The sequence below is a fragment of the Pholis gunnellus genome (assembly GCF_910591455.1).
Source record: "Pholis gunnellus genome assembly, chromosome: 6".
In the NCBI taxonomy this organism is placed as follows: domain Eukaryota; kingdom Metazoa; phylum Chordata; class Actinopteri; order Perciformes; family Pholidae; genus Pholis; species Pholis gunnellus.
Window position 1 is genome coordinate 8,483,605 of NC_136532.1, and position 26,208 is coordinate 8,509,812.

Genomic DNA, 26,208 nt, shown 5'->3' on the forward strand with positions numbered 1-26,208 from the left:
GCGGCTTTTCCTCTTAATCTCTCAATTTGTATATGACACCGACAACGCCGATTAGTCGACATTCCTCATATTTAGGCAGTAAAATAGCAGGAGAGTAATAGAGAGGGAGAATTATGATAATCGACTAAGTGATCCTCCCTCCTCCTCCTCTCAACAAACATCTCTCCTTCACCCATGTGCTAGACTCGACTGCTGAATAATGGGAAACTATCATCCCGGAGATTATAGTATTAAAACCGCTCTCCCGCATCCCAAATCCAGCCATATTAAAGACTTGCCTATGTAAGCTGCAAGGTAAGCAGGCCCCGTCGGTAGCCAAGGCACTGACCCACATCCCAAGCAGGTTAGAGATTAACCGGGTTGCATGCCACAAACCGGGGCGGGATGGACGGTCCAAGTACTCCTCCTCAAGCCTCGTCAGCTGACGAGCTCAAGGATCATCACTGGCTAAGTATCAAAAAGGCCGCGGCTCAGTTAGCCATGCACACAGATATGTCAGGAGACTTAGCGCCTGAGAGCTTTAGGAAACTTAAAATGGAGAGAGATGTAGGGCGGCAGAGAGAGAGAGAGAGAGAGAGAGAGAGAGAGAGAGAGAGAGAGAAGAAATGTGAGGGAAAGACAGGAATAGAAAAGAAAGGCAGGAAGACTGACAGAAGAAGAGATGAATCTGGGAGGCAGAGACAGAAGTTCAGAGGGTACCACTGAGAGACTAGCAGAGTAGTGGGAACAAATCCCTGCAAAGGATTACCGAGCATCGTTCTGTCGACTTGAGAGAGGGAGAGGGAGAGAGAGAGAGAGAAAGAGAGAGAGAGAGCGGGAATCACTCAACAACTGTCTGCTAGGCTTCAACTGAAGAGGCAAGAAAACAACCCGTCTAACGGTGTTCATTATATAAATCTCTGCAGAAACTAAGAGGTACTAGGTTACAGGCAGTGTCAGCCCACTTTTAAGCCGCGGCTAAGTCCTCATCTCATCTATTGTAAGAGGACGAAATACTCTTTCTTATATAAACTCAGCTCTTTTGTAGAAATGTAGACAGATGTTGTTTTTTTTGCAAAAGCAGTAAGTGTAGCAGAAATGTCGATGATTCAAATTATAATCTTCGAGACTACACACCACACCGAGTCGGACATTCTCAGCACTAATGACAGTAAAGTGGATGTGAAGAAGATTTGCTTACAGCCCTTTGGTGGTGTGAGCGTAAACACTAAAGCTGTGTGAGTGCAGCGTTAGAGGAAACCACAGCGCTGACCTCCAGGTCACAGAGTTTCTCATCAAATAGCATCACATCACTAGTATTAAATGCAGCAGCGTTGTATTAACAGTTTTGCATCTTTAGTCTGCTTACCTCCTTAAAACACACTTTACATGTTAGACAGTTGGATGTGTAGCTATGTACATCAAAAAAAGGACATTTGTCCTTTTCAAAGTTTGCTGCTTTTTCACATTTAGGCAAAATAAATTCTCCCGTTGCTTACTTTCCTTTCTAACACAAGATTCAAATGACTACTAATCCCTTTTTGTCTAGGTGGCTGTGAATGATTGAATATACATATCCGGGATAATGCGACAAATACCTGGCGGGTGAAAATAACTGAGTTCTTTCTTTTCATAGAGGGGAGCTCACCACATTCAGGCACGCTGCGGCCGAGGCGTTGGAGTTGGTTCGGCTGTGCTGAGAGCTGTAGGTCCCGCTGAAGTTTCGTCTGATCTCTGCAGAAGAGTGCCTGGAACGAAACATGGACACACATGGAGATTCATAAGGTTTCGTGTTCAGGAGGGAGAGGATCATATTTACAACACTATTATATCATATTTGATTTAATATTTCTAAAGAAACGGACATCGAAATGTCTACGACCTCATAGCTTTTTGTACTATTCCCCCAACATGCATGCACACAGTGTATCTTAATGAGAGATGCAACAGCAACTCCACCATTGTTCCCACTCAGGATTAGTTTGAATTGGTCAGTCACGGTGATTCCATTCAAACGATTGTTTGCTCTCTGCAGAAGCGCATCTCTGCTGGCTGTGTATAGGCTTTGTCTGGCTGGCAGTGGAGTAAATAGGGTGTTCTGATTTAAGGGTCAGACTGAGCAGGAAATCAACATGACATAGGAATGGAGTAGTATTCAAATATATTGGGCTGTTGGAGATGGTGCGTACGAGCCTGTAGCCCTCAGAGGAGGACAAGAACAAAGCTGGTGTCCCAATTTGTTGCCCACATTTCATCTCTACGCGACGCTGTTCCTTTGCAATTAATCTAGCATATCATTTGAGCCCTCTAACTGCACAATGACTGCTTTATTCTCTGCGGCTCAACGACGAAAGGCCAGTTTTGTGTGCACAAGCATGTGTGTGTACTATTTGTGTGTTCATATTTGTATGCATCATATTGTCTGTGTGTGCCAGTGTCTAAAACAGTTTGCTGTAACATTGCCACACAGGGGAGAGTTAGAGGGCAGAGACTTAAGTAAATGGGTCACATTCCCGACTGCTCCCCCTGTGGTAAATCTCTTGGGTTAATCAAGTCCCCACAGCCATTGTTACGACAGCCCTGTTACTAATTACCACCACAAACCAATAAACGCCAGCGCAATGCCCGCATGTCAAAAGCACCGAGGCTGCAGAGTCATGGAGCATGTTGTAAAAGTCTGTGAGCTCTATGCAAACATCTGAAAACAAATATCACTGAAAGTTCTGCAGCAACACCCAATCGCCAAAGCAGTTCGCTTTCCAGGAATATAAAAAAGCTGCTTTACATTTCACGTGCGTTTCTGACACTTTACAGTTCAATCTGAAAAGGGGCCACACACCGAGTCCGGCAACACTTTCCCGCCCCTCCTGTCAATCACAAAACATGCTGAGTCAGTGCAACAACTGTATGCCAGGAAAGGTTGAGGCATGGGTCGGAGAGCAGTGTACAAATGTACACAAAGAGCAAAGTCCAGCAGTGCAGCAGCGCTTTACTTCAATGATGTCGTTTAAACACCCACAACGCTGCAAGAATGAAAGTAAATTCGTGGCCTCAAATGGCATGAAATAAAAACTAATCTGGTGAAGCATATTACATCACACATAAGCATGCTGACTTCCACAGTGAACACACACACACACACACACACAAACAAACAGAGAGGTGCGGGGGCAGGTATTTACTGCACAAACACCTGAAGGCCGCTCCGTACAAACACTAAGCAGGTGTATTTGGAGCAGTACGTATGCATCAGCACATGGATATCGGTTGTTGAGGGCTCTCACATACGCAGCCCACCTTTCACCTGCGCATCAACAAGCTCAAGTCTCTTCAAACGCCCGCTTTTTACGCTAATGTCTCAAAAAGGAATAAGCTGAGCAACTCCTTGTATTACAATGTGTCAAATCACGTAAGTCTGTGGAGCTTAAAGGGGGGCTGTAGTTAAGAAACTAAAGCTCCAGGAAGCTTCAGGTCAACACACGGAACGACAGTCCTCACTGCCTCACCTCAGCAGGTGTCTGGAGAGGAGTAGTCGACTCAGACACCTCCCGTTTGCTCCGATTGGTTTTTAGCGTGTTTCACTTTGACATGTGAGAGGCTACTGCTGAGATTCATGCGATGCCGATGTTGTATACGGCTGCAGGCTTGTGGGCAGACGGGTGCATTGAGCTTGTACCCGAGGCCATTTAAATCCCGTAAAACCTTCTCATAACTTGACTTCAAAAGAAACATGCCCTACCCTGTGTGCAGACTGAGCCCACAGCCACTTCGCCACTAACGCAGTGCCCGCCCTCTATATCTTTCACTGCCACTGGAGAGACAAAGCCATAACCAACCCATACCATTACCAAACTTACACTTTGTGTTCGTGATGTTTGCATTTACACACATTCACACTCTTGTCTGTTTACCTGCGAAACCCCTGACACACATTCAGGATCTGTCGATAAAAATACCAGGCAAGTAAAACAGCAGTCAGCTCTCGCTAGCAGACATTATTTCATACCGCGAGCAGACACACAGCTTGTCACAGCATCTGTCATTCTCTTTATCGGGCCCCTGTCTTGGCATCGTCTGTTACATAAAACCAAAGCTGCTTTTGTCAGGAAGACAAAAAAAAAAAGCAGGGCTTTGGATTTTGGTGAAATTATAGCAAAAGCAGCTTGTGTCATCGACCGAGTATAAAGCAACGTCCTGATAATGCATTTCTTTGTGCAACCACCAAGCCTGAACACGAATTCTTGTCATGGATCAAATATTTGAACGTCAACAACACCTGCAAAGCTTTCAGCTGAGAGGACGCAGAGACCGAGGCCATTGTTGAACGAAAGGTCCAGAAGACTGAATAGGAAAGGCTCAGTGAAGCATAGAAACTCCATCTTGTTCCAATCACGTCTGACCCGGTCTGTAAAAACAGCTGTTATTGAAGTTGAGAGCAGCTTCTGTGGTTTGTTTGCCTCATCAGGTCACAGGGCCTCAGATCTCCGACAATGACCGTAGTGGCATTCCCCGAGAGGCACATTCATCAACACCACGCTTTCAGTGTGATGATGTTGTCCCAGAATAACACATGAGCAGACCCAGCATCAGAAAGTCAGTGTCGGCTGCTCTCTCTCTCTCTCTCTCTCTCCATTGAGCAATGCATAAAAGAGACTCCCGAGCATCGTACACGCGCGATTCAAAATGAAAGGCTAAGCTGAACGCCTACAGCACAGTAATAAGAGTTTGAATTCAGGAGGTAGAATATAATAACATGTTAGACTAACCAGACCAGGACTATATTAATAGTTTCCTCCACGGATCGATGGTTGTGATGTCATAACCACAGACCGCATGTCTGCTGTCACACTGTGATAATTAGATCATCCTGCATAGAAAAGACACTTTATCGTATTCAGAGAATGACAAAAAGGCCAAAAGGCCACGGAAATGTTTCCATCATTAATCCAAATGAAATAACATTTGACAAAGCAGCGTTGTGAGTGACCCCGTTACTTCAACTCTTTATGAGCTATCAAACACACCTCTTAATCTGTCAGCGATGCTGTCAGACCTCAAGCTGTGTGCAGTCATTTAATGTGAATATCACCAGCTGCCAAACAGCTGTTTCATGTCCCGTTTGACAGTGTCGTTACATTGCAGCATGCTGACGAGCACATCCTAAAAGATGAGAGTGATGTTTGAGAGGCGAAACCTTTTATCATGCCCTCTCTATAGAAAGACACTGGCCCCTTTTTGTCACGTCATGCCGTCTATGGCAGGCCTGCACTTGCTGTGTGTGCATATGGTGTGTTCCTGTCAGCATTTCTGACCAAGCATTCCTCAGATTGAATCCCGCTCTAAAACTGCAGTTGCAAAGATTCTCGTGGCTACATTTCTGTTTAATACCCCCCCCTCCTCCTCAGATAGCCAAATCTATAATTTTACTCATGACATGACGCTCACCAGGCAGTCCACTATTATCCCTATTATCATCAAGTCAAGGGTGGGTGGCTCCCTCGGCTTGCATGTTATAGCCTAAACCCCCCCCCCCCCATAAGTCCTCTCTCCCTCAGCTGAGCCAAAAAGAAACACAGGAAAGGTGGTGTGTGGTGTACATGACAAGAGCAGGAAAGCGGACCGAAGGGATGCCCCCACTGTGTGTCTCATACTATCATATGTCTCCAGACTTAATGGGTCTCGCTGCTATCAGCATCATCACGACTCAGCTTCCTGTCAGAGGGAGGCACGCATAAACACAAAGCAGTCATTTGGCTCCAAGACAGAAAGAAAAGTGACTTTAAGCAGAAATCCTAGTAGAGTTTAAATGCTTTAACTATAACAGGGCAAGTCATTTACCTAAAAGGGTTCTCCCCCCCCCCCCCCCCATCACTCAAAGGCCCACCAACAGCGACGAGGGTTAACAGATGTCATTAAGCAGAGCCCACAGGAAATACAGATGTAACTCAATCCGGGTCCGCCTGCCGTTAAGGAGGATTGAACGACGGCGGCCCCACGTCCACAGCTGTCCCCACACCTGTTACCATATGCTAGTAAGTAACATCATCAAGTGTTACTGTCATATTGTCACACCTCTTTTCCATTCCTCTTTTTAAGTGCTTATTAAGAAACAGACGTTTCCTGATTTAAAACTGCCATGAACAAAAAAAAAAAAAAAAGCGAAGTGAAACCCGGAGCAACACACTGTCTCGTGTCCACAGTGTGCAGGATTTCCTTCACACTCCATCCTGATAAGAGAGATCGAGAGAGGAACTGCTCGTATAGAAAACGTACGGTGGATATAAGAACATTGCTTATTAATTTAACCCTGAAATAGCAAATCCACAAATATGAGGCGTATTAGTTTGTTAAGAGGTTTTCCGGCCTGTAACATGTTGTTTCAAACTGTTCCTCTTTGTCAGAGCGGTTTGTTTGCGTCTGGCTTTATCTCGGTTGTTTCACTTCATAAACTAAGTCTGCAGTTTGCTCGACCAAAGCATGTTGCATCAAGGTTTCTACATATCGGGGCGTCCAATTGGCCGAGGTGTTTAAGACGCTGAGCATGTAATCACGATGTCGGCGGGTCTGGTCATGAGACCTTTGTTGCATATCATCCCTCCTCCTCATATTTTCTCACCTTTCAACTGTCCACTAACATAAATAAGTCAAAAAATGCTGAAACTAAATCACACTGATTGTCTGGTCTATTTTTGTACGCTACCTAAAATGACCCACCTTAGAGTCAGAGTCCATTTCCAGGAGGTATTGACATTATTCTGTGCGCCTAACATGTGGTGTTATATTACAATACCACAAAATGATAAGAAATGGTGATATTTTCAGATAGTTTTCAAAGGTTGCTGTGTCAATATAAAATGATTTCACATTAAAAAACCAACAGAGTTTCCTCACTACTACTACTACTACAACAGTCTGAGAAATCACCACCAACGAGTATGAATGGTCTCTTGCATCATCTCGTACTGGCTGTTTAACACTTTGCAACCACACATTCCACAGCCCGGTGCTCTGCTACAGCATCCATCAACCAGCCCCTCTGCTGGCTCATCACTGGGCCCAGACTGTGACCCAAGATCCCTCAGCAGCTGAGCTCAGCTCTGCACAGCACAGCACGGAGCCGTGATTTCTCCTGGCTGATGAAAACAAGGGAACGGTACAAGCACTGTGGCGGTGGTGGATGGAGGATTTCACACTCACACTAAAAACAAAACATTTGCTTTTTGAATAGTTGGAGACTGCCGTCGCACAAAACATAGACTCCTAAGACGTCATTTTGACAACAAATCAAGAAAATAATTAGCCATCGCTACTTGCTGCTCTACTTTAAACCACTTTCGGAGACATTTTGCATGACTTTTGCGTCATTCATTAAATTCCATAATGTCCAAAAATATTTTGTGAATATTTGTTGTCGTCCAAGTTACAAAAGGTTTAGATGGTACAGCTACAGAAACAAGGAACCTGATTTAAAGAGAGGATCAAAGGGGATTACAGTGCTGCTCGTGGACTATGAAAAGAAATGACTCCATCCACCACCTCCAAGTCTGACCACAACAAACCCCACATCAAATCTACAATGTGAATGAGGTTAAACTGCTGCAAGATCACACACACACACAACGCGTTCATCAAGTACTCACTCTGTTCTCCCTGGAGAAGCTTTACAGTAGGCCCATAGATGCTTGTGCTGCTAACCATAGGAAGTACAAGTGTATTTGTTTTAATAAGTCGCACTACAGCGGAGGCAAGGTACACAATAGACTTCCATGTGCATACTTCCTCCACACCTGGCCAGTGTCACAGCAGGAACTATGACCACATCCCTCCTCATGTACAGCAGCTCTAAGGGGCCAGTCAGACCTCACTCACCACAGGAAATGATCATATTGGACACCATAAATATAGAGTCAGCATCCTCGTGGGGAGGAAATGAGACTGGTAAAATACAGATTTGTCAATGTGGAAGCTTCAGCATTGAGTGTTAGGCTAACTGTGTGTAAATGACTGCTCACGTGGCTATAGTCACTATAACCAGAAGTTAGCCATGTCCTCTAACTATTATTGTGAGAAAGTTGGAGAAAAAGTTGTTTTTGTATCCTCCAGGCTGGCTTTTTAAACTAACCTGCAGCATTAACATTCATAACATGTGGCTGCCTGTTTCGTTGTTGAATCCTGTCCAACTGTCAAGACGGAGCTCCCTCCCTCCCTCCCTCCCCCTCTCCCTCCCCCCGGGAGCCAACACGAGTTCGCATCCACTCTTTAAACTAAACCTGATACCAAAACAACCGGAGCTAACCCACGGGACACTGTTACCTGTTGATTTTCAGAGCGAAAGCCCGTCGCTCTGCGCTGTTCAGAGAAGCCATGAGCGGGTCTGAAGTCCAGTTCAGCGGCGTTGGCTTCGGTGTTTCCTGCGGTTTATCTCCGCCTCGCTGTCACCGACGCGCCGCTACGTCTCCTCGCTACAGCTCAACTGTCATGTCAACACTCATCTTGGTTGTGGCGGCTTTCCTGGGTGTCAACTTCCGCATTTGATTTGAGCCATCCCGTAGAGAGAGGAGAGAGAGCGCGCGCGCGCCAGAGAGAGAGAGAGAGAGAGAGAGAGAGAGAGAGGCACGAGGGGTGGGAGGGGATGATGGGACAATCTGGATAAAACGCGCGCGCTCCCTCGCTGCCGACATAAGCTTTTGTGTTTACAAGCAGTCTCAGTTTTCTTCCCTCTCTCTCTCTCTCTCTCTCTCTCTCTCTCTCTCTCTCTCTCTCTCTCTCTCTCTCTCTCTCTCTATCCAGTTTCTGTTGAGGGGCGTTAATAGTAATTAATAGTTGTTACACATTTTACGTAAAATCAAGATTCAAGACATATTTTATTTATACACTGCAAGCAAATATAAAAAAAATAGACTCACCTCGTTTAAAGCTCTTCTGATAGAATACTGCTGGAATGAGTCCTAAACCCAGAAAATGAGTTAGTTCGGTTAGATGACTGAAGATATTTTAACATTTTGTTCTCAAAACTGTCATAAACTACGATTGCAAATACAATGCTGGTGAATTTTAGTTAGTGAAATAGTTAGTTAGTTTTTACTTTGATTGCATTTACGCTTCAAACAATTTAAAGTTGAATTCATTTGTGAAGATTATCTTGCTGAACAAAACGTATATGCAGGATATGGGAGGCTTCTGTCTGGTGTTTTGAAACGTGAGAATACTTGTTCCGAGAAAATGTTTTGTTCCTCACAATCAATGTGCTCCTTCAAATAAAAGCTGCAGCCTTATTTGCCTTTTTAAGGAAAAGGAATGGAAAACCATTCTGTTTGCAGGACAACGAATCGTCTAACACATGCAGGCTGTACACAGATACATAGCACATTAAAACAGGATTGTTGTGGAACTCAAAATGTTAACTATTAATGTTAACTGACTATTGTATTAGTCTATGTACTCTGTAGTCTGCTGGGGGAGCAGCATTGGAGCCGGAGACACCATCAGACTTAACAAACTGGTTAAGAAGGCCGGCTCCATCATTGGCTGCAAACTGGACACTCTGGAAAAGGTGGTGGAGAGGAGGACACTGAAGAAACTAGTATCCGTACTGGATAACCCGGACTACCCTCTCCACCCCCGACTGCAGGAACAGCTGAGCACTAATAGCTTGCGGGATTAATAAAGTATCTATCTATCTATCTATCTATCTATCTATCTATCTATCTATCCATCTATCTGTCTATCTATCTATGTACATGAGATAGTTAGTAACGTTAACTGTAAAATAAATAGAGTATAGCATGTGATGCCTGAACTCTCATGTTGACATAGTTTGCAACTATCCTATATATATACCACAACAGTATAATAGAATTCCTGAATTGTGAGTAAAGAGAAACTTCAACAGATACATGTGAAAACAGCCTGTTGGTGTCAGACTCTGCACAGACATCATTCTGCACAGTGACGCTCAGACGGAAGTAAAGTTATAAAAAGCAAAACACATTTTAGAGTGGAGGGGGAGTTTAAAGGGGAACCACCAATTTCAGGGTCAGTTCACTCATCATTGGGCGCTTCCTGTTTTATTAAGTGTTTGCTGTTTCACATTTGCATGTCATTCTTGCACAGGGGCCCGACGGGAGCTTTCTACCCGGAGATGCCATGTCATCTTTATCACAGTTTGGGCTTTGAGTCAAACACATTTCTAACTAACAGACAGGGCTACTAGGGCCCAAAGGTGCAGTCAAACCGGATCTCACCGGGTAAAATTCACGCACGGACTGTGGTTTAAAGCCAGTTGGACAGGAAATAGTTGTCAGCATGAATAGCGGTCTAACACCATTATTCCACAAGATTTAAATAAAACGTCTTCTTATCACTCACTTGATCGTCAGTCCTCTCCTTGTTCTTGCACCAACTGCAACCGAGCTGCGTCCCTTCTTCTCTGCTGTTTGTATTATTTTGCTGTGCAGTGATAAACTTACACTTTCACTTCCTTTGTTCTTTTTAAAATATATTATCTTGTAGAAAGTCACAAGGAGCCATTTCCCACCAATACCCATTTAGGCATTGCACAACAAGCCTTTGTCACAACAAGCTTTTGCGTAATCTCAGAAGGGTGTCCTGTGACAGGCCTGTAATACTCACATCTATAAGATATAATAATTCATATTATTGGTTAAACGTGTGTTTAACTTACTATAAAAGGCTGAACTCCTGCTGTGAAAACAGTGTTAAGAAGATATACTTTTTCATTTGACAAGTAAGCTTCATTTAATGGCTAAATGAGCTAGGCTAGTTAAAATAGTTGTAAGCAATTGTAATCATTATGCTTCAGTTGTAATCTCCATTCTTTGCTCCGTTTTCCACTGCTTATCCCGGCAGCAGGTTGAAGGAAGCCCTTCGCCCTGACCACTTCTCTCCTCCTCCTCCTGGGGGACTCCAAGGCCAGGTTTGATATGTAGTCCCTCCATTAAGTCCACAAAATATACATCACATAGCATATCTTGCACATAAAGACGGCTTATATAATTATATGAGCTATCTGCAAAGAATTGACAAAATGATACAGCTGACCCTGAGCTTTCCTGTTGTAACATTTTGAATAATTGATAGAGAGGCTGAGTTTTACACTTACCTTAACTCCATTTTTTAACATTACTTGAACAGGCAGTCTTAAAATAAGCGTATTTACGTTATTCCTCAAAGGACTCTATATGTTTCTTAATACCTTGTAGCCTCGTTTGTCTGTTAAATATCAGCAAGAAAAACAATTCTGTTGGAATTTGAGCGTTTACATTGAGGGGGTAGCCACCATATCATGCATGCCACAATCTAACGTCCAATACAATATACCTGCCATATTTTCATATACATTTTTTTTCATTGCAATATTATTATAACAATGTTTATTATTTGTACTTTTTATGCTATGTACTATACCATGCTCCTTTAAAAATGATATGTCTATTGTATTATACATTGTGTTTATAGTTACACGTTATTGTACTGTGACACAATAATATTGCTATAATATCAAGAATCCTAAAAGTGTAGCAGGATTACTATGTTTTTGTTGGTGTGAAGTATTTCTGGCAGCATCGTCCCTCATTTACATGTTTGTCATCAACAGGTTTATGTCGCCCTCTCGTGGTTGATACTTGTCATCACATGAAATTAGTCTGCCCTGAGAAACTGAAGCTCAAACGGACAGAAACTAAATGTTTGCGTGTTTACTGTCAAACAAAGTTGTAATGATTCATGATTTCTTCGTCGGTTAACTCCAACATAATAATTTGTAACCTTCTTCCGGTCCCGGAGACTTTCTGTTCCGACCGATGCGAACGAAAGCGGAACCATTGTGGCCGTGTCCGGATTTTGAACGGAGCCTCTACAGTGTCGCACGCTGTCAAAACAGAATCAACAGCAGTGTAAAAGATATCAGATTCGGTGGAAACTTTAAATATCTGCACACACAAGAGGAACACTCAGGTAAATCCTTTACAGCCTCCGCGAATGAAGGGAAGTCGGTTTGTTCTGCGCACCGTGGCGCATTAAGAAAGAATTAGGAGGAGATTAAGTCTGTTGTGCTCATACTACTACAATACTGAGGCGAGAGACTGGATGCTGTGCTGTGTTGCTTAGACTTGTGAGGATGTTCATCTTCATGCTAATGAATCCGACTAAATATCTAGAATATATGAAGTATATGATGCTTTTGTTTTCCTCTCCCTCTTGTCTAATCCCACTCGTACGTTGGGGTATTAAACGTGTTGTTTTTTTTGTGCCGTTTCCTCAGGTCCAGCTTGTTATTTCTGGTATGGATGGCATGGTGATGGAGGAGGAAGATGACTGCCCGGAGTTGGTGCCCATCGACACCCCGCCAGGTCCTGCTGCGGAGCAGATACCTGTCACCATCATCACAGGCTACCTCGGTGAGAGACTTACTGCACTCACAGCTTTAGCGAGGAGATTATCGCCTCACACACTCATCACAACCAAAAGCTGGTGCAGGCTGTTGTTCAGCTGGTGATCGATCGGCTTTATGCTTCCTCAACACTTCTGTGTGTTTTTGTTTTTCTCCTCCAGGTGCTGGGAAGACAACACTCCTGAACTATATCTTAACAGAACAGCACAACAAGCGGATTGCTGTCATCCTCAATGAATTTGGAGAGGGTAAACTAATCATGTCCTTCAGAGAAATCAAAACGTGCAGTATTTTTTGTTTGTTTATCTCAAACAAAGACTCACGCTTGATGCCAGGCTGATGATTGTTGTGTCTCTGCCTCAGCTTTCCACAAGAGAGCAGCATAGTAGCAACTTTGCCTGCAACTAACATACTTGTGTGTGTGTTTTACTCTGTATCCAGAGTTTTTAATGCTACAAACTCCTCGCAAAATAAACGGCATCTTTGGTAGAAATGACCGTCTTTATCAGCTAATCTCATTCCGTTTTTTCTCCCTTCGTCGCGCTCCGCCTGCAGGCAGCGCCCTCGAGAAGTCCCTCGCAGTAAGCCAGGCAGGCGAGCTGTACGAGGAGTGGCTGGAACTGAGAAATGGCTGCCTCTGCTGCTCTGTCAAGTATGTAGAGCAACTAGAGTCCTGTAGGTGTTAGAGTGTTGATTTAAACAGAAATTCAAAGGTTCAACTTGTTGCTTTGCCCCAGTTTCAAATAAGTTCAGACAGTTTAGAATCTTAAGTGAATGCTCTGTTTTACAGTGTATGAGCTGCTGTGCTAATGAGGGTATAAGTACACAGTACTCGTGTTTTATGGTTCTTTTCTTGAGGTATAATGTTTGTCTGTCGTCCGGTTCTTACAACACATTCTCACTTCATATTTCAGTTTGTGTTACTGTAGACACAATGCAAGTTGGTGTCTTTTGTTGACATTTTGTTCAAGAGCTCCGCATGTGCCATTTTTAATGATTAGTGCCGGTTCCTTAATTCTTCAGGGACAACGGTCTTAAAGCCATCGAGAACCTGATGGAGAAGAAAGGAAAGTTTGACTACATCCTGCTGGAAACCACGGGACTCGCTGATCCAGGTGCCACACGTTCTGCAAAGTTTAAATAGGAGCATTTATCTTAAAAATCTGTGTGTGTGATTGATGTGGTTGTTTTTTCAAGTTCTGATCTTGGGATCATATAGTTATACAGTTATATGCCTTCCTGTTGAAACCTCATGGAGTCACCAGCTGTAGCACCAGAAGCACACAACACAGACATTTGACAGTCAGCTGGCAAACGGCAAATCCTCATTTATGTCATCTGCTAACTCTTCATTGGCCCTCATGGTCACACAACATCAGCAATAAAGACTTTTCTATAGGTGGGATCCTTACATTATCTCCCTATAGACCCTGCAGCCATCAGTATTATGAGGACACTATCTGTCTGTGTCAATACTGGCACAATATTTAAGAACGACTTACGGATCAAGCAAAGCCTTTTTCTCTCCGTGTGTCCCGATGGTTAAACTCCTGCAGGTTTCTTTCTAAAGCCCACATCTGAAGTGAAACATTTTGTAACTTGAGGACCGGATTTGTGTTGCTGTGACAGGAGCATCCAAAGAGCCTATTTTCCTAGCTGTCCGTTCAGCTCTCAACTTTGAATGAGGAAATCAATATTAGGCCGCTGCGGGGCGAGAGCGCCATGACAGTCGGGGCGTGTCGCTAAGTGACAGGTGTCAGGAGGTAGCGGCGTGTGTCTGCACACGCCGCTTGGCCTCACAGACAGAACCAACAGAGCAAGCTCAGACCGGGGCTGTCCCCCCCCGCTCCTCGGCCGTGTCATTGGCTGAGACAGGCTCGTTATCGACGGGGACAGGTCTGTCATTGGCCCTGGCAGAGCTGTCAATCATAAAGGCTCCCCGGGGGGATTCTCCTCTCCCATCCGGGAAGGGTTTGGATGAGTTGTGTGAAACATGCCACTCAAAAACAGTGTTTTCATTACGCACCCATCAAATATTTACAATGCTTTCTTATTCTCGCTTGGCACTTTTGACAAAAGTGCATTATGTGAACAAGCTGTGGCTGGCATGGTGACATAGGGTCTTGTAATAACCGCGTTCACAGGAAGATGGAAACAAACCAAATGTACCGGCAGGAGATAAACAATTGAAAGCTTCTGATATTGGTTTTATCCGCTCCACAGAGCTCCGGCGCAAAAGAGCGCACGCAGGGTTTCTGAAAATACTGCAATGCCGACTTTAAAAACAAAAAGCCAGCGATGTCATTAGATATAGTTAGTTCACTTCCTGTTGAAATGATTACATTATCATGACTTTAATCCTCTGTCACTTATCGAGAAAACAATGTCAAAAATAGGCTGATTTCAGCTTCTCAAAGGTGACTTTTGCTGCTTTTCTCTGTTTTATTTTATTGTCAAGTGAACATCCAGCGGCTTTAAGCCATCTGAAGATGTCACCTTGCACCTGGGAATTGTGATGAGCATGGTTCACTGTTTTCTGACATGTTATAGACTCAAATGATTAAATGATAAATTGAAGGCAGTTCTTCAAATGAACCAAAAATAATAATAATTCTGCATCCATAAATTAATATAAATAGTATGAGCAATATGACAGTTAGATATTGCATTTGATTTCCCCACAATATTTTATATGTTATAATATTTAATGTTATTGTAGATTGGCTCTTTGAGCAGATTTCATCCTCAGTCTTGTAAATTGTATCGATCATCTCTGATGTCTAGCAGTGTGTACTTGATTAACCACAGAACTCTGTGTGCAACATGCCAGGGGACGGCATTGTTAAGCTTGGTTTTCCTTATTATTTTGAAGGCCTCTTGGGAAAATATAGTCTAATGAGTGCATTAATGGAAAAAAAAAGACTAAAAACAGCCTCTACCTACAGTTCATGTCTTGACATTTTGTGTCAGCCACTATGTAACATACATTTCATGTCGTTTGGCAGGAGCCGTGGCCTCCATGTTCTGGGTGGATGCAGAGCTCGGCAGTGACATCTACTTGGATGGTAAGATATTTACCATCCGCAGTGTGTATTTGTACATCATGCAGTGGAATTGGTGGAGGCGATACTCTATTTACTTGATGGAACCATTCATTTTGCCATTTAAAGACATTATACAGATCAATGGAAGTGACATACTGTCTTACTGGTGTGTGTGTGTGTGTGTGTGTGTGTGTGTGTGTGTGTGTGTGTGTGTGTGTGTGTGTGTGTGTGTGTGTGTGTGTGTGTGTGTGTGTGTGTGTGTGTGTGTGTGTGTCTTGCTCCTCACACTAAATACTCAGCTGTCCGCTCTGTTGTGACAGGCTAGCGGACCAAATGTGGACGTCCAGTAACTCAGAGAAAGGGCTTTAGACAAACGGACAAAACTGAGCACCAAAAGGCAATTCAGAACAGAATGTGCACAAGTTGTGGCACAACGTTTGATCCACTGATCCCTTTGTTGATCCTAGGCATCGTCACTGTCATCGACGCCAAGTACGGACTTCAGGTATGTGCTAAGAAGATGTTCAAGAAGCTGATGTCATATAAAAATGTATTGTTTGTTGCTGAGATGAAACCACCTTCTGGTTCAGGCTTCATAGATGTCTTGTAAATTAAATATACAGTATATGGGTTTTGGACTGTTAGCCGGACATAACAAGCACTTTAAAGTCGACATTGACACGCGATTAATTCATTGATCAAAAACCTTTTTGGTATTGAAAGTAATCATCAGCAGTGTTGGCCTCTGAGATGAGATATAACCCACTACATTGGGCTTATTTTGACTTTCAGTCCAAAATAAGCTGTTAAACTTGTGAGATCGTTCCCCCAGTGAATAGCAGCACACACACACACACACATCCTGCCCTCCCTGCGGTACATAAAAGGAACAGGACAAGTGACACCTAGATAATGGGCTCTAATTCGAAGGTGTCATACTCAGTGAGGTGACACATTTCATGGCCTGTAGGTGCTGCTCTGTCTTCTCATTGGTGGGAGACAAGATGAAGGAAATAATGACAGAAGGAAGCAGAGGATAACTGGTAGTGAAGGAGTAATAGATACCCGGGATGTGACCATTGTAATAGGGCTGTCACATCCACTCGCATGCCTTTCCCCTCATCTGTCTGAGAGGGTTTTAAAGTTGGCCTCACACCCTCTGAGAAGCCTTTTGTCTCTTGGTACAGAGGTCGTTAACTAAAAAAAAAAGAAAAAGCAGCAAGTGGCCATTCTATTAGGGGTCTTTTTAAAACATTTTTGTCATTCGTTCCTTCAGAGATGAGGCGCTGATGATGCACGCGATGACAGATTCATGTCAGATTGACGCTCAGGGGTCACGATCCAGATTATCACCTCCTGCTCTGTCCGTTGTTACATATTAAACTGTTTTCAAGAAAGCTGCCCGAATCCCCAGCGCAAGTCACAAAACACAAGCGAGACAAATGGAAAGCCATCTCCCGGGGATTCATGTGTTGAGAAAGTCACCCACTTCACGAGGATGAAAGACAGGCCTTTCTTTTACCAATTTATCTGTCACATTTTGTGTTGGCTGTTGCAAACATTAACCGATATTTATTTATTTATTTCAAGAATGTGCTTAAAGCTTTATGCTTAGCTTGAGCAGTCCTCCTTTTCCTTTCATTTTCTGGTTGCATGTGTGAGTTATGTCCACCGTCTCTGCTTTCTGTAGCAACTGACAGAGGAAAAAGCCGATGGACTCGTCAATGAAGCCGCCAGGTATGTTTGCTGACGTTTATTTTTCAAATGAATCATTTGACAGTTTGGGAAATACATATATTCGCCTCCTTACAGAGAGAAACCACACTGCCATTTTCACTCTTTTTTCTTTCTTTTTTACATTAAATAAACAAAATAATAAAATAGAAATAATAAAACATCTAATTTAGTGAGCCAAAGAGGAGCTGGTAGGTGGGTTTGGAAAAAGCCAGGCTAGCTGTTTCCCCCTGTTTCCAGTCTTTGTGCTAAGCTAACAGGCTGCTAGCGGTAGCCTTACATGAGCGAGGTGTTTTCATCGACAATAAAGCGAATAAGGGCGTTTCCCAAAATGCCAAGCGGTTCATTTATGAGCAAAGAAGCGCTCTGTGTCCGCCACACTACGTCTCATAGCTGTTGACCGCACTCCTGCCACCCGCCTGTCTGTCTCCCCGGTCTCTCTCTGTTTGTCTCTTCCAGCAGCTGTGTGGTGTTGTCGTTGAACAAATGCACTGATGAAGAAAGACCAGTTGCACGACCCTTTGCATTCTCCGTCTTTGTTTGTGTTTTCACCTCCAAACTAAACGGCGCTCAGCTCCCATTTGAGTCTGGCATGCGCTGCCCATGAAAACTCACACACTCACGACTTATCACGTTACCGAGCGTGAACGAGGCGATGACGTGCCTCGTTAGATGATTTCAGACATGATCTTCGGATCGCACAGAAGCTATGTAAACCGTATAAACTTAATGTTGTATTTAATGTCTTTTTTAGGCAGATTGCTGTCGCTGACCTGACCATAATCAACAAGACAGACCTGGTGAATGAGGAGGAACTCGCTCAAATCCGAGAGGCGGTCCGGTCAGCTTCACACACTTTTACTCTTTATTATCTGTGTTTTTATCCATGCTCTTGTGTTTCAGCTCCTTATGTAACTTTGGGACAGCAGCACATTTGACCTCCTTCATTAGGGCAGGAATAACAAAGGTTTAAGGGGATAGTGGAGTAGGAACAAGGTCCAATTTGCCCATCATCTAAGTGTTAAACTATTTTTGTCCTTTCACTTCAGGTCTGTAAATGGTCTTGTCAAGATTCTAGAAAGCCAGAAATCAAGGTACGTTTTTTGTTTGTGTATGTAACTTTGTGCCAGGTTCCCTGCTTTGTTTGAACTCCACGTGCTGCTCCTGCTCAGATCTTTATATCAAAGATTAAGCCGTTCAGGCTTGACATTGCTCAAGAGAAACCCCCAACACACACACACACACACACACACACACACACACACACACACACACACACACACACACACACACACGTTCACATACACAAACTGCTGCACCCTGAATAAACACCAAACCTTCAACGGTGTCCAGTTACCCACAAGTCTTTGCTCTTTGACCCTTGGTCTTCAAGTCGGGGCGGTTGCATGTGTGTGTGAATGAGCGTGTGTGCAGATATGTGTGTATACGCGCCCTCTGCGTTAGCATGTTGTGTGTTGTCGGGCCCAGGTAGCATCTGGCTAACACAAGCAGTGTGTATCAAAGGTTTGGGTGTGTGTCGGATCTGCTCTTGCCACCCCACAGAGTTCAGACCAGGGTGAGCAGATGAAAGACACCGTGCAGTGAGGGGTTAATCGGAAAAACATTACCACAACTTTTTTTAGCTCGAGTCAGTTCACTCGGTTGCCCTGAACAACTTATAACAAGTGATCTTCTTCCACAGGGTGAATCTCTCTGAAGTGCTGGATCTGCATTCCTTCGACAGTAAGGATGGAGCAAAGTGAGTTGGTCCCCTTTAAGGTTCATGTGCACAGAATTTATTAATTAAAAAATGAAATACTCTATGTAACAGCCAAGAAATGTACTTCTAAGAACAGTACTGTATTTTTAAGCCTAATACCAATATACGATGTTTGAGTCAGTTATATATCAGCTGATATTTGTCACTGAGACGTTCATGAGGATCCCTGAAGCTTGGTTGTGACCAAGATAAGTGCTGACTGGCATATTTTACATTTGGAAGAAAAAACTTGCCAAAAACTGCCCGTGCTTTCTGACCGTGATGTAGCGGTGACAATGTTTCTAAATTACATATAAAGAAATTACCACATATTTCTTTAAAACAAAAAGAAGACAAAGACGGTATGGTCCACTCTCCAGAAAATAACTCACGTAGTTGTCGGTGTGCTCATTACTGTATGTTTGAGGCGGAAAATAATTTCAAACGTTTGACAAGGATGTAACACCCGAAATTATTTAGTTTTTTTAAAATATGTAGATTTATGTGATAAACTCTATTTCACACTTTTGATGAAAGAAGAAAGTAAGAAGTAGAAGAAGAAAGAAATGTGACTTTTCACAGCTGAAAAGTAAACTTTTTTCTCTCTAGTGGACAAAATGTGTGGAAACACTGTTTTTAAATTGCCTTGAACATGTCTTTGGCATTTCTTCACTGCAATTTCTTGTCGGTTGACATACTGTACGCTCCGATACCAATGTGACGCGCTGATATTATAGTGCCCATCGTGTTCTAATTTGAAAACTTGCAGTGAAAGATCGAGACTTGTTGGACTGCGTTGACCGCCTTTGTTGCTCGTCGGTCAGAGCGGTGCACCCAGCAGTCTTTGATACTGTTACTCATCATGTTTTTCTCTAATTAACACACTCTTTTTATTGAGCGTCCCCCTGTTACACCGCAGGGTGGTCATCATATTGTGTCCCCTGTAGAATGTCATGCTCATGAATAGAGTCAGTGTTCATCCTTTCATGTGAATGAAACGGGCCGCGGTGTTAAAGCTCTCTTACATGCCCTCGGTCAGTGTCTCTGAGACCAGCTGCGGAGGATTAGAGCCGTGTGTGTCCACTGGCTCCCGAGGAGTCCCCCCTTGTCCCAACAGATAGCTCCGTTCCCCCCCGGCCTTTGAGAGTCCCAAGCCCCTCCTCCCCTCCATCCCACGCTGGCTGTTTGAAGCGGCCCCCCGCCGCTCCGCCTGTGTGGTACTAACAGCACGCAGGGCTCAAGCTGCTGGATGCTGCATTTAGCCTCCTTGTGAGGTCAGGGAGAAGGGGGAGGATGAGGAGGTTCGACCCGGAGAACAAGGGCTGGAGTTTGTTTGGGGGGGGGTGGTGGTCGGTGTTTCGTAGGATTTAATTGCCATTTCTAAAGTTTTCACAAGTCCATTCAGAGTTGTGTCATTAAGCACTGATACAGCATGCAGTGTATTATACGGTGAGACGGAAGACAAAAGCCTAAACTGTATAGAGCAGCAGAGACGAGGACGTTTAGAAAAAGTACATTTGTTGCTTCACATGGTCTTTTAATGTAACCTGAGGAAAAGCCTGCATGACAGACGGTCATAAAGATGAGTTACAGTAACGTTACATGGAAATGTCATTAAATATGTCACAAATCTAAATTATTCAGAAAATCTATTATAAATTAATGAATACGATAAGATTTAATACAATCGTGTAAAATATGTGATCCCATAAACGACTTCAGCGGCAGCTTGAGACAGTGATTCCCTACTTTTTGGTTTGTGAGCCCTAGAAATTAAAGCAATATCTACTTGTGAGCCCTCAGCACTGGTGTCCACATCCTGCATGTACGTACTGTATGCTAGCGCCGCATCCTGAAAACGTAGAATAAAGTCGTGCAGCAGAAATGGTGGAACCACAACCTAAGAGTTAAAAAGGTAAAAAAATATCAGCAGTCAGAACAAAGAGCACACATTCTCTGCAGCATTATTTGAATACTGATAATAATAATAATAATATATAACAAATATTGCAATTATTCTGTCCACCTTTCTATTGACACAGGGTGCAAATACAGCTCCAACAATGATTTTTAAAAATGCCAAAACAAATTCCAAGAGGTAGCTCTGGTCAGTCCATCATGACTCAATGTGCAAAAGCAGCCATGTAGTACAGCTCACAGATACATAAATCATTTTTAAATATATAAAATGACTGAATTTAGTTAAGGTAGTAATGGCAGCATGGTCATCCTTTGAGGCTTTTGAAGTGGAAATCACGCTGGATGAAAATGGACAAATATGTTATGATGTTTACTTTTTTCTCTCCTCTGAAAAGTCTCGCAGAGAAGCTCCAACTTGTGAAAGACACGAGACCACATCTTGACAAGGTATTGTTTGTGTTCTAGTTTATTCTTTCATTCATCAACTGCCGACACTTATGCGTCTTTTATAGTTTTCCTCGTTTTGTTTGCTAATTTTCTTCAACACGTCATTTCCCACAGGATAACGGGAATGCATTCTCCTGAGGCTAACATTGTGCCTCGCATTCCCCCAGGCTGTAGCACTGGAGTGAAAACTCCCTCCCTGTTTTGCTTTTTGTTTGGAGATCGACTTGAGGCTTTTGATGTTTCCGTGTCACCCAGTCTCCGTTCCTACATAGCATCATAGACATTCAGTAGACTGTGTTGGCTAGACTGACGAGAGTCTTTGCTCCGTGTTATGGCTTTGCAGTTGTTTGAACCGGATCCAAATGTCATGCAAAGTCATATACAGACCATGTTTCACCGTTTTAGTCAGCGGTTGAATGTCAGATATGAATGGGGAAACCTCTGGTGTGTCGTTTTTTTAACAAATATGATGCTCCGACATCCAAACATCAGTTAAGTCCAGCTCGTTTCAGCGAAGATGTAAATTATGAAAATGTATTTATTCCAGGATTAGTCCCATACCGTTTGTCTTGATGCTTTCATCAGACCAAATGACTCCTTGCGGCAATTAGGCCTCATCTTGTGCTTCAAACCCCGTGACCTTTTATCACAGGATGAGGAGAGATGAGGGTTGTTTGTGTGGGTAAATAACGGCATTGTTGTCTGTTTTCTCCAAGTTCCCTTTCCCGCATGAAGCTCAATCGTCCCTACAGGCCCTCCCCCCTTTATCCCCCCCTCCTCCTCCTCCTCCTCCTCCTCCTCTTCCCCGCGTTGCTCTTTTCATGTAAATGAGAATGCTGTTTTTCTGTTGTTATACCAAATGACAAGGAAGTGTGTAACCTTAACACTCCAACACAAAACCCCCAAATATCTACAAAGTGCCCTTTTAATGCTGTAAGGAAGCATGGAGAGGAGTGTGTGTGTGTGTGTGTGTGTGTGTGTGTGTGTGTGTGTGTGTGTGTGTGTGTGTGTGTGTGTGTGTGTGTGTGTGTGTGTGTGTGTGTGTGTGTGTGTGTGTGTGTGTGTGTGTGTGTGTGTGTGTGTGTGTGTGAGAGAGAGAGAGAAACAGCGAGAAAGGGGGGATGTAGGCAGATGAAGAGAGGTTTCAGGTGCCGAGTGGAGTTGTGGTTTTTGACACGGTCATTGACAGAGTCATCAGCCGGGGCGTAAAAACACTCCTTTTGTTTAACGTTCATAATGACTTTGCCGGTTTCAGTGAGCTGAGAAAATACGTTAAAATATATTTCAAAAAAATGTAATCAGTGACCTGTGACTCTTAATAACAGCCTGAAAAAATATATCTCAAAAACATAAAAGCATTGATGGAAAGCACATTTATCCAAGTACTGTACCTGAGTTTTAACATTTTATACTTCTATATACTTCTACTACTAATATTGTACTACATATGATCAGTGTTGTCAGATCAGATCAGATCACTTTTCCCTCACGATCTGTGTTTCACACAAAGTGTCATTTATTTGTATTTCAGTGAGGGGAAAAATCTTAGAACTTACTACAATTCTGAACCACAATTTCATCAATGCTTTTCTTCTCAAAACCACAAAATGTCTAATTTGTTGTAAATATATTGATAGCAGTTTCACCTTGTATTTAATGTCATCCTCAGAGTATTTTAACTGTGACGTTTGAAGTGGCCGGAGACCTCTCTGAGGATGCTCTGAATGTCTTCATCCAGGTTGGTATCCCCTCTCGCCATTACTAATTAGCTCAAACACAATACAGTCCTTTGTAGTAGAGTAAACACCCATTTTGCACTGTTTCAGGAACTCCTATGGGAGAAGATGTTCAAAAACAAAGAGGGGCAACCCATGACTGTCATTCGGTTAAAGGTACAGTAAGTGGCACAATAGCCACCCGAGTGGCAGCAGTGATCAATAACTGCCACTTTATTATCTGTATTAATCAGTTCCAGGCGCTTCATTCAGGGTCGGTTAATGTGTCACTCGTCACTCGTGACTTGTGTGTTTTCAGGGCATAGTATCATTTGCAGGTAAAGCCCACCAAGTGATGCTGCAGGGGGTCCACGAGCTGTATGACCTGAATGAGACTCCGCAGCTTTGGGAGGAGAACTCGCGGATCAACCGGCTGGTCTTTATAGGTGAAGACACGCACACTTCTTTCACATGTGTATCTTTACACAAGTCTTTACCTCCCACCCACCGTGAAGGCAGACAGTTCATTCAATTGCATTAAATTGATCAAAATCTTCTCATATTATTTTCTTTAAAGTAGTCTAATGTTCACTTTATGGAGGTATTACAAAAACACGAATTGGCAAATTCCCTATTTAGTAGCTTTCTGATTCTAGAACACATTTCCATAAGTTCTCGGCGGTAAACCTGCATCACGCTTTATTTTATTCGTCCACAATCTCCTTAAAAGTGTCCCAGGGATGTTCCTGTTCATTTGAGTCTTTTACTCATCGCACAGCAGGTCAGCTGAACCTGCAGAAAATGTCAAATTTATCAACACGCAAGCAAACAATTAAACAAAAGGGAGTGGAACGTTTCCAATGATTGATGACTGAGTTTAAATAAGGTTTCAAGTGAGCTTTTCTTTCAAGGGAGATTATCTGGATTGAACTCTAAACTAACTGAATCATAATTTTGTCTCAATTTCATCATGATTAGTACCATCTTACGTTGTTCTTGTCCTGCAGGTCGGAACCTGGACAAGACCATTCTGCAGGAACAGTTCATCTCTACGGTGGTGGAAGGAGCACAGGGAAATTAGCCACAAACTCTTCTCTCCTCTTTGCGCTGAAACCTGATGATTCTGGGGCATAAGTCGTGGCTTTTGGCCATCCGTGAATCTGGCAGCGTGTCTCAGATGTTTACTCCTTTCCTACGTGAGAACGCCGTACGTCAGTGAATGGTTACGGTTACAGTCATGATCAATACAGTAGTTTGAAATTGTGATAATCCACAACTACCTTCTTTAAAAGCTCCAGCATATCAAAGAGTGTTTCTGTTGCTGTAGTGTGTGAGCTAAATGCTGTGTTTCACCCTGGAGACCTACTATGAACATGGACTGTAAAATGTGTACACACACACACACACAGACATTTAAATCAATACTTTTTTTTTCATAAAGATGGCTTTGTAAAAATCTGCCATTTTTTAATGTTGGGAGCCCAAGTAGTGTCAGAAGTTGCAAAGTGAAGCACATAATGTATCAAGTGTGGTACAAGACTGTACTTTGTGAACAAGTTGACTTGCTTATGTTTCTGGCTTTTGACATCCTGTATTTTTTTAAATTATTCAAAATAAACTTTTTTTTTTCCTGAACAAATTCTGAGACTGCTCTGATATACCTCGACAAAATAAATGTTTTAAGCATTTGTAAAATTGGCTAGTTCTTTCTGACAACAATTAACATAACAACAGACAAAAGTGCCTTTGTGTTAAAGTGGTAAGTTCACCATGATACTCAGCAAAGTGTGAGAAATGCCTTAAGAGCATTAACATCTTAGCTTTTATTGTTATGAAACTCACACAAAGAGGTTGTTTTAAACTTCTGCATCTTGTCAGTAGACCGTGGTTATAATCAGGAGTGCTTGTTTCATCCGGGTGATGACTCAGATATTGTAGGTAAAGTAATGTCTCCTAAAAAAATGCCTAAAACATATAATTGGCTCTAATTATTGTTCATTCATATTTTTTTTGTGCCATGCAAACCTGTTTCACTGTGGTCTATGGATAAACTGGGTGGTATTCAGCTTTCCACTACAGTGAAACTGTTGTTACTGGTTATGTTTAACATTACATTCAACACTAGCTTTACTCGTTTTCTTTAAATTAGTTTTAATGATCTGCTGGTCTGTCATCCATGTTGCCTTGCTTCACAACTCCCGACAGTTTCACTGCATTTAAGACTTCAATTGCAGCTTCAATAAAGTTGCAATACTTGACATATTACTGCCACTCGGGTTTCAGGTATTTGTTACTTTAGCCTTTATTGGTACAGTCACGTGAGAACCATCTCTCTCGCACACAGTAGGTCCAGTAAGGTGAGGAAATAGGTGGAGTTTTCCCAACGTGGTCATTTGCAATGGAGATGGTTTAGCAGCACGGTTTTAGCACATATCCGCTGTAAGGCCGGTTTGCTTTGAGGATTGCTCTGCTCATTCATCCCGGTCGTAAAGCCGAGCTGAGCCCTCTAGCCCAGAGCGCACCGTTCAGCTGCGCCGTTTCCTACTCGATTCTGATGCTGATGGCCTCGTTAAGGCGACTATTGCCTCTTTTCTCTGCTGGCTGCGGGGAGCCCTGCCACGGCCATTTTCATGGTCACACCACCTGCGGGCATCCAGAGGTGGCAAACTAAACGAACCCGCGGGGGTTCCGAGGGAGGGAGGGGGGGGGGGGGGGGGGGCACTTGGTTTCTTAGCACTGACTAGGCGTGGTGTTAAAACTCCCAAGAACATCCCACCTCCGACTGTGCTGCTGTGTGTTCTGTAATATCAGATGATTAAAATACCAGGGGTCAACTTTAGCATCGTCAAATGCTATACATTTTGGTGGCATGTGTACATGTCAGAGACAGAGCGATGGCTCACGTGCCCTGGCGCGCACACCAACTATTGTGAATGTGCACTGAGTGTGCTGCAGGAGTGCAAACAGTAATGAGCACTGTAGGGATCGATACTAATCGTGGCATGTTTTAAAAACAATTATTTTTGACATATTATATGTCATTTTGTGTTGTCACTCACTCTTGCCGTTTAACAAATGGAATTAAAGACTTTGCCATATTGGCTCAAATACAACAATTTGAGCTTCCTTTGCATGAGTAGGCCGTGCGCACTTCAGGACTACCCGAACCCCCCCCATCTGTGTGCTTGCCTCCTCTGG

General features: G+C 43.2%; 2 protein-coding genes across 2 annotated transcripts in view; one reads left to right on the forward strand and one right to left on the reverse strand.

Annotated features, from left to right (window-relative positions):
• dock8 (dedicator of cytokinesis 8) overlaps positions 1–8,391 on the reverse strand; it is a 49,489-nt gene extending 41,098 nt beyond the window's left edge. Inside the window, exons 1-2 of the mRNA XM_079160680.1 lie at positions 8,293–8,391; positions 1,628–1,727 (exon numbers count right to left, since the gene is read on the reverse strand). Of these exons, the coding sequence (XP_079016806.1) occupies positions 1,628–1,727; positions 8,293–8,345 (153 nt within the window). The 5' untranslated portion in view covers positions 8,346–8,391. The remainder of the gene's footprint in view (positions 1–1,627; positions 1,728–8,292) is intronic.
• Positions 8,392–11,851: 3,460 nt separating this feature from the next.
• On the forward strand, positions 11,852–24,670 carry cbwd (COBW domain containing). Its single transcript, XM_079161753.1, has 16 exons — positions 11,852–11,955; positions 12,263–12,398; positions 12,553–12,639; positions 12,947–13,043; positions 13,415–13,506; positions 15,397–15,456; positions 15,903–15,940; positions 17,126–17,172; positions 17,924–18,010; positions 18,219–18,263; positions 18,872–18,928; positions 21,244–21,295; positions 22,965–23,033; positions 23,122–23,187; positions 23,330–23,456; positions 24,018–24,670. The coding sequence occupies exons 2-16, from the start codon at positions 12,284–12,286 to the stop codon at positions 24,089–24,091; spliced, it is 1,113 nt and encodes a 370-aa protein (XP_079017879.1). The 5' UTR covers positions 11,852–11,955; positions 12,263–12,283; the 3' UTR covers positions 24,092–24,670.
• The last annotated feature ends 1,538 nt before the right edge of the window (positions 24,671–26,208 follow it).

Bases quoted from the DNA above. Each gene is read 5' to 3' on its own strand.
- cbwd (XM_079161753.1), top strand. From the start codon at position 12,284: ATGGATGGCATGGTGATGGAGGAGGAAGATGACTGCCCGGAGTTGGTG. The intron at 12,399-12,552 runs GTGAGAGACTTA...TTTCTCCTCCAG, and splicing joins CATCATCACAGGCTACCTCG to GTGCTGGGAAGACAACACTC. The intron at 15,457-15,902 runs GTAAGATATTTA...TGTTGATCCTAG, and splicing joins CAGTGACATCTACTTGGATG to GCATCGTCACTGTCATCGAC.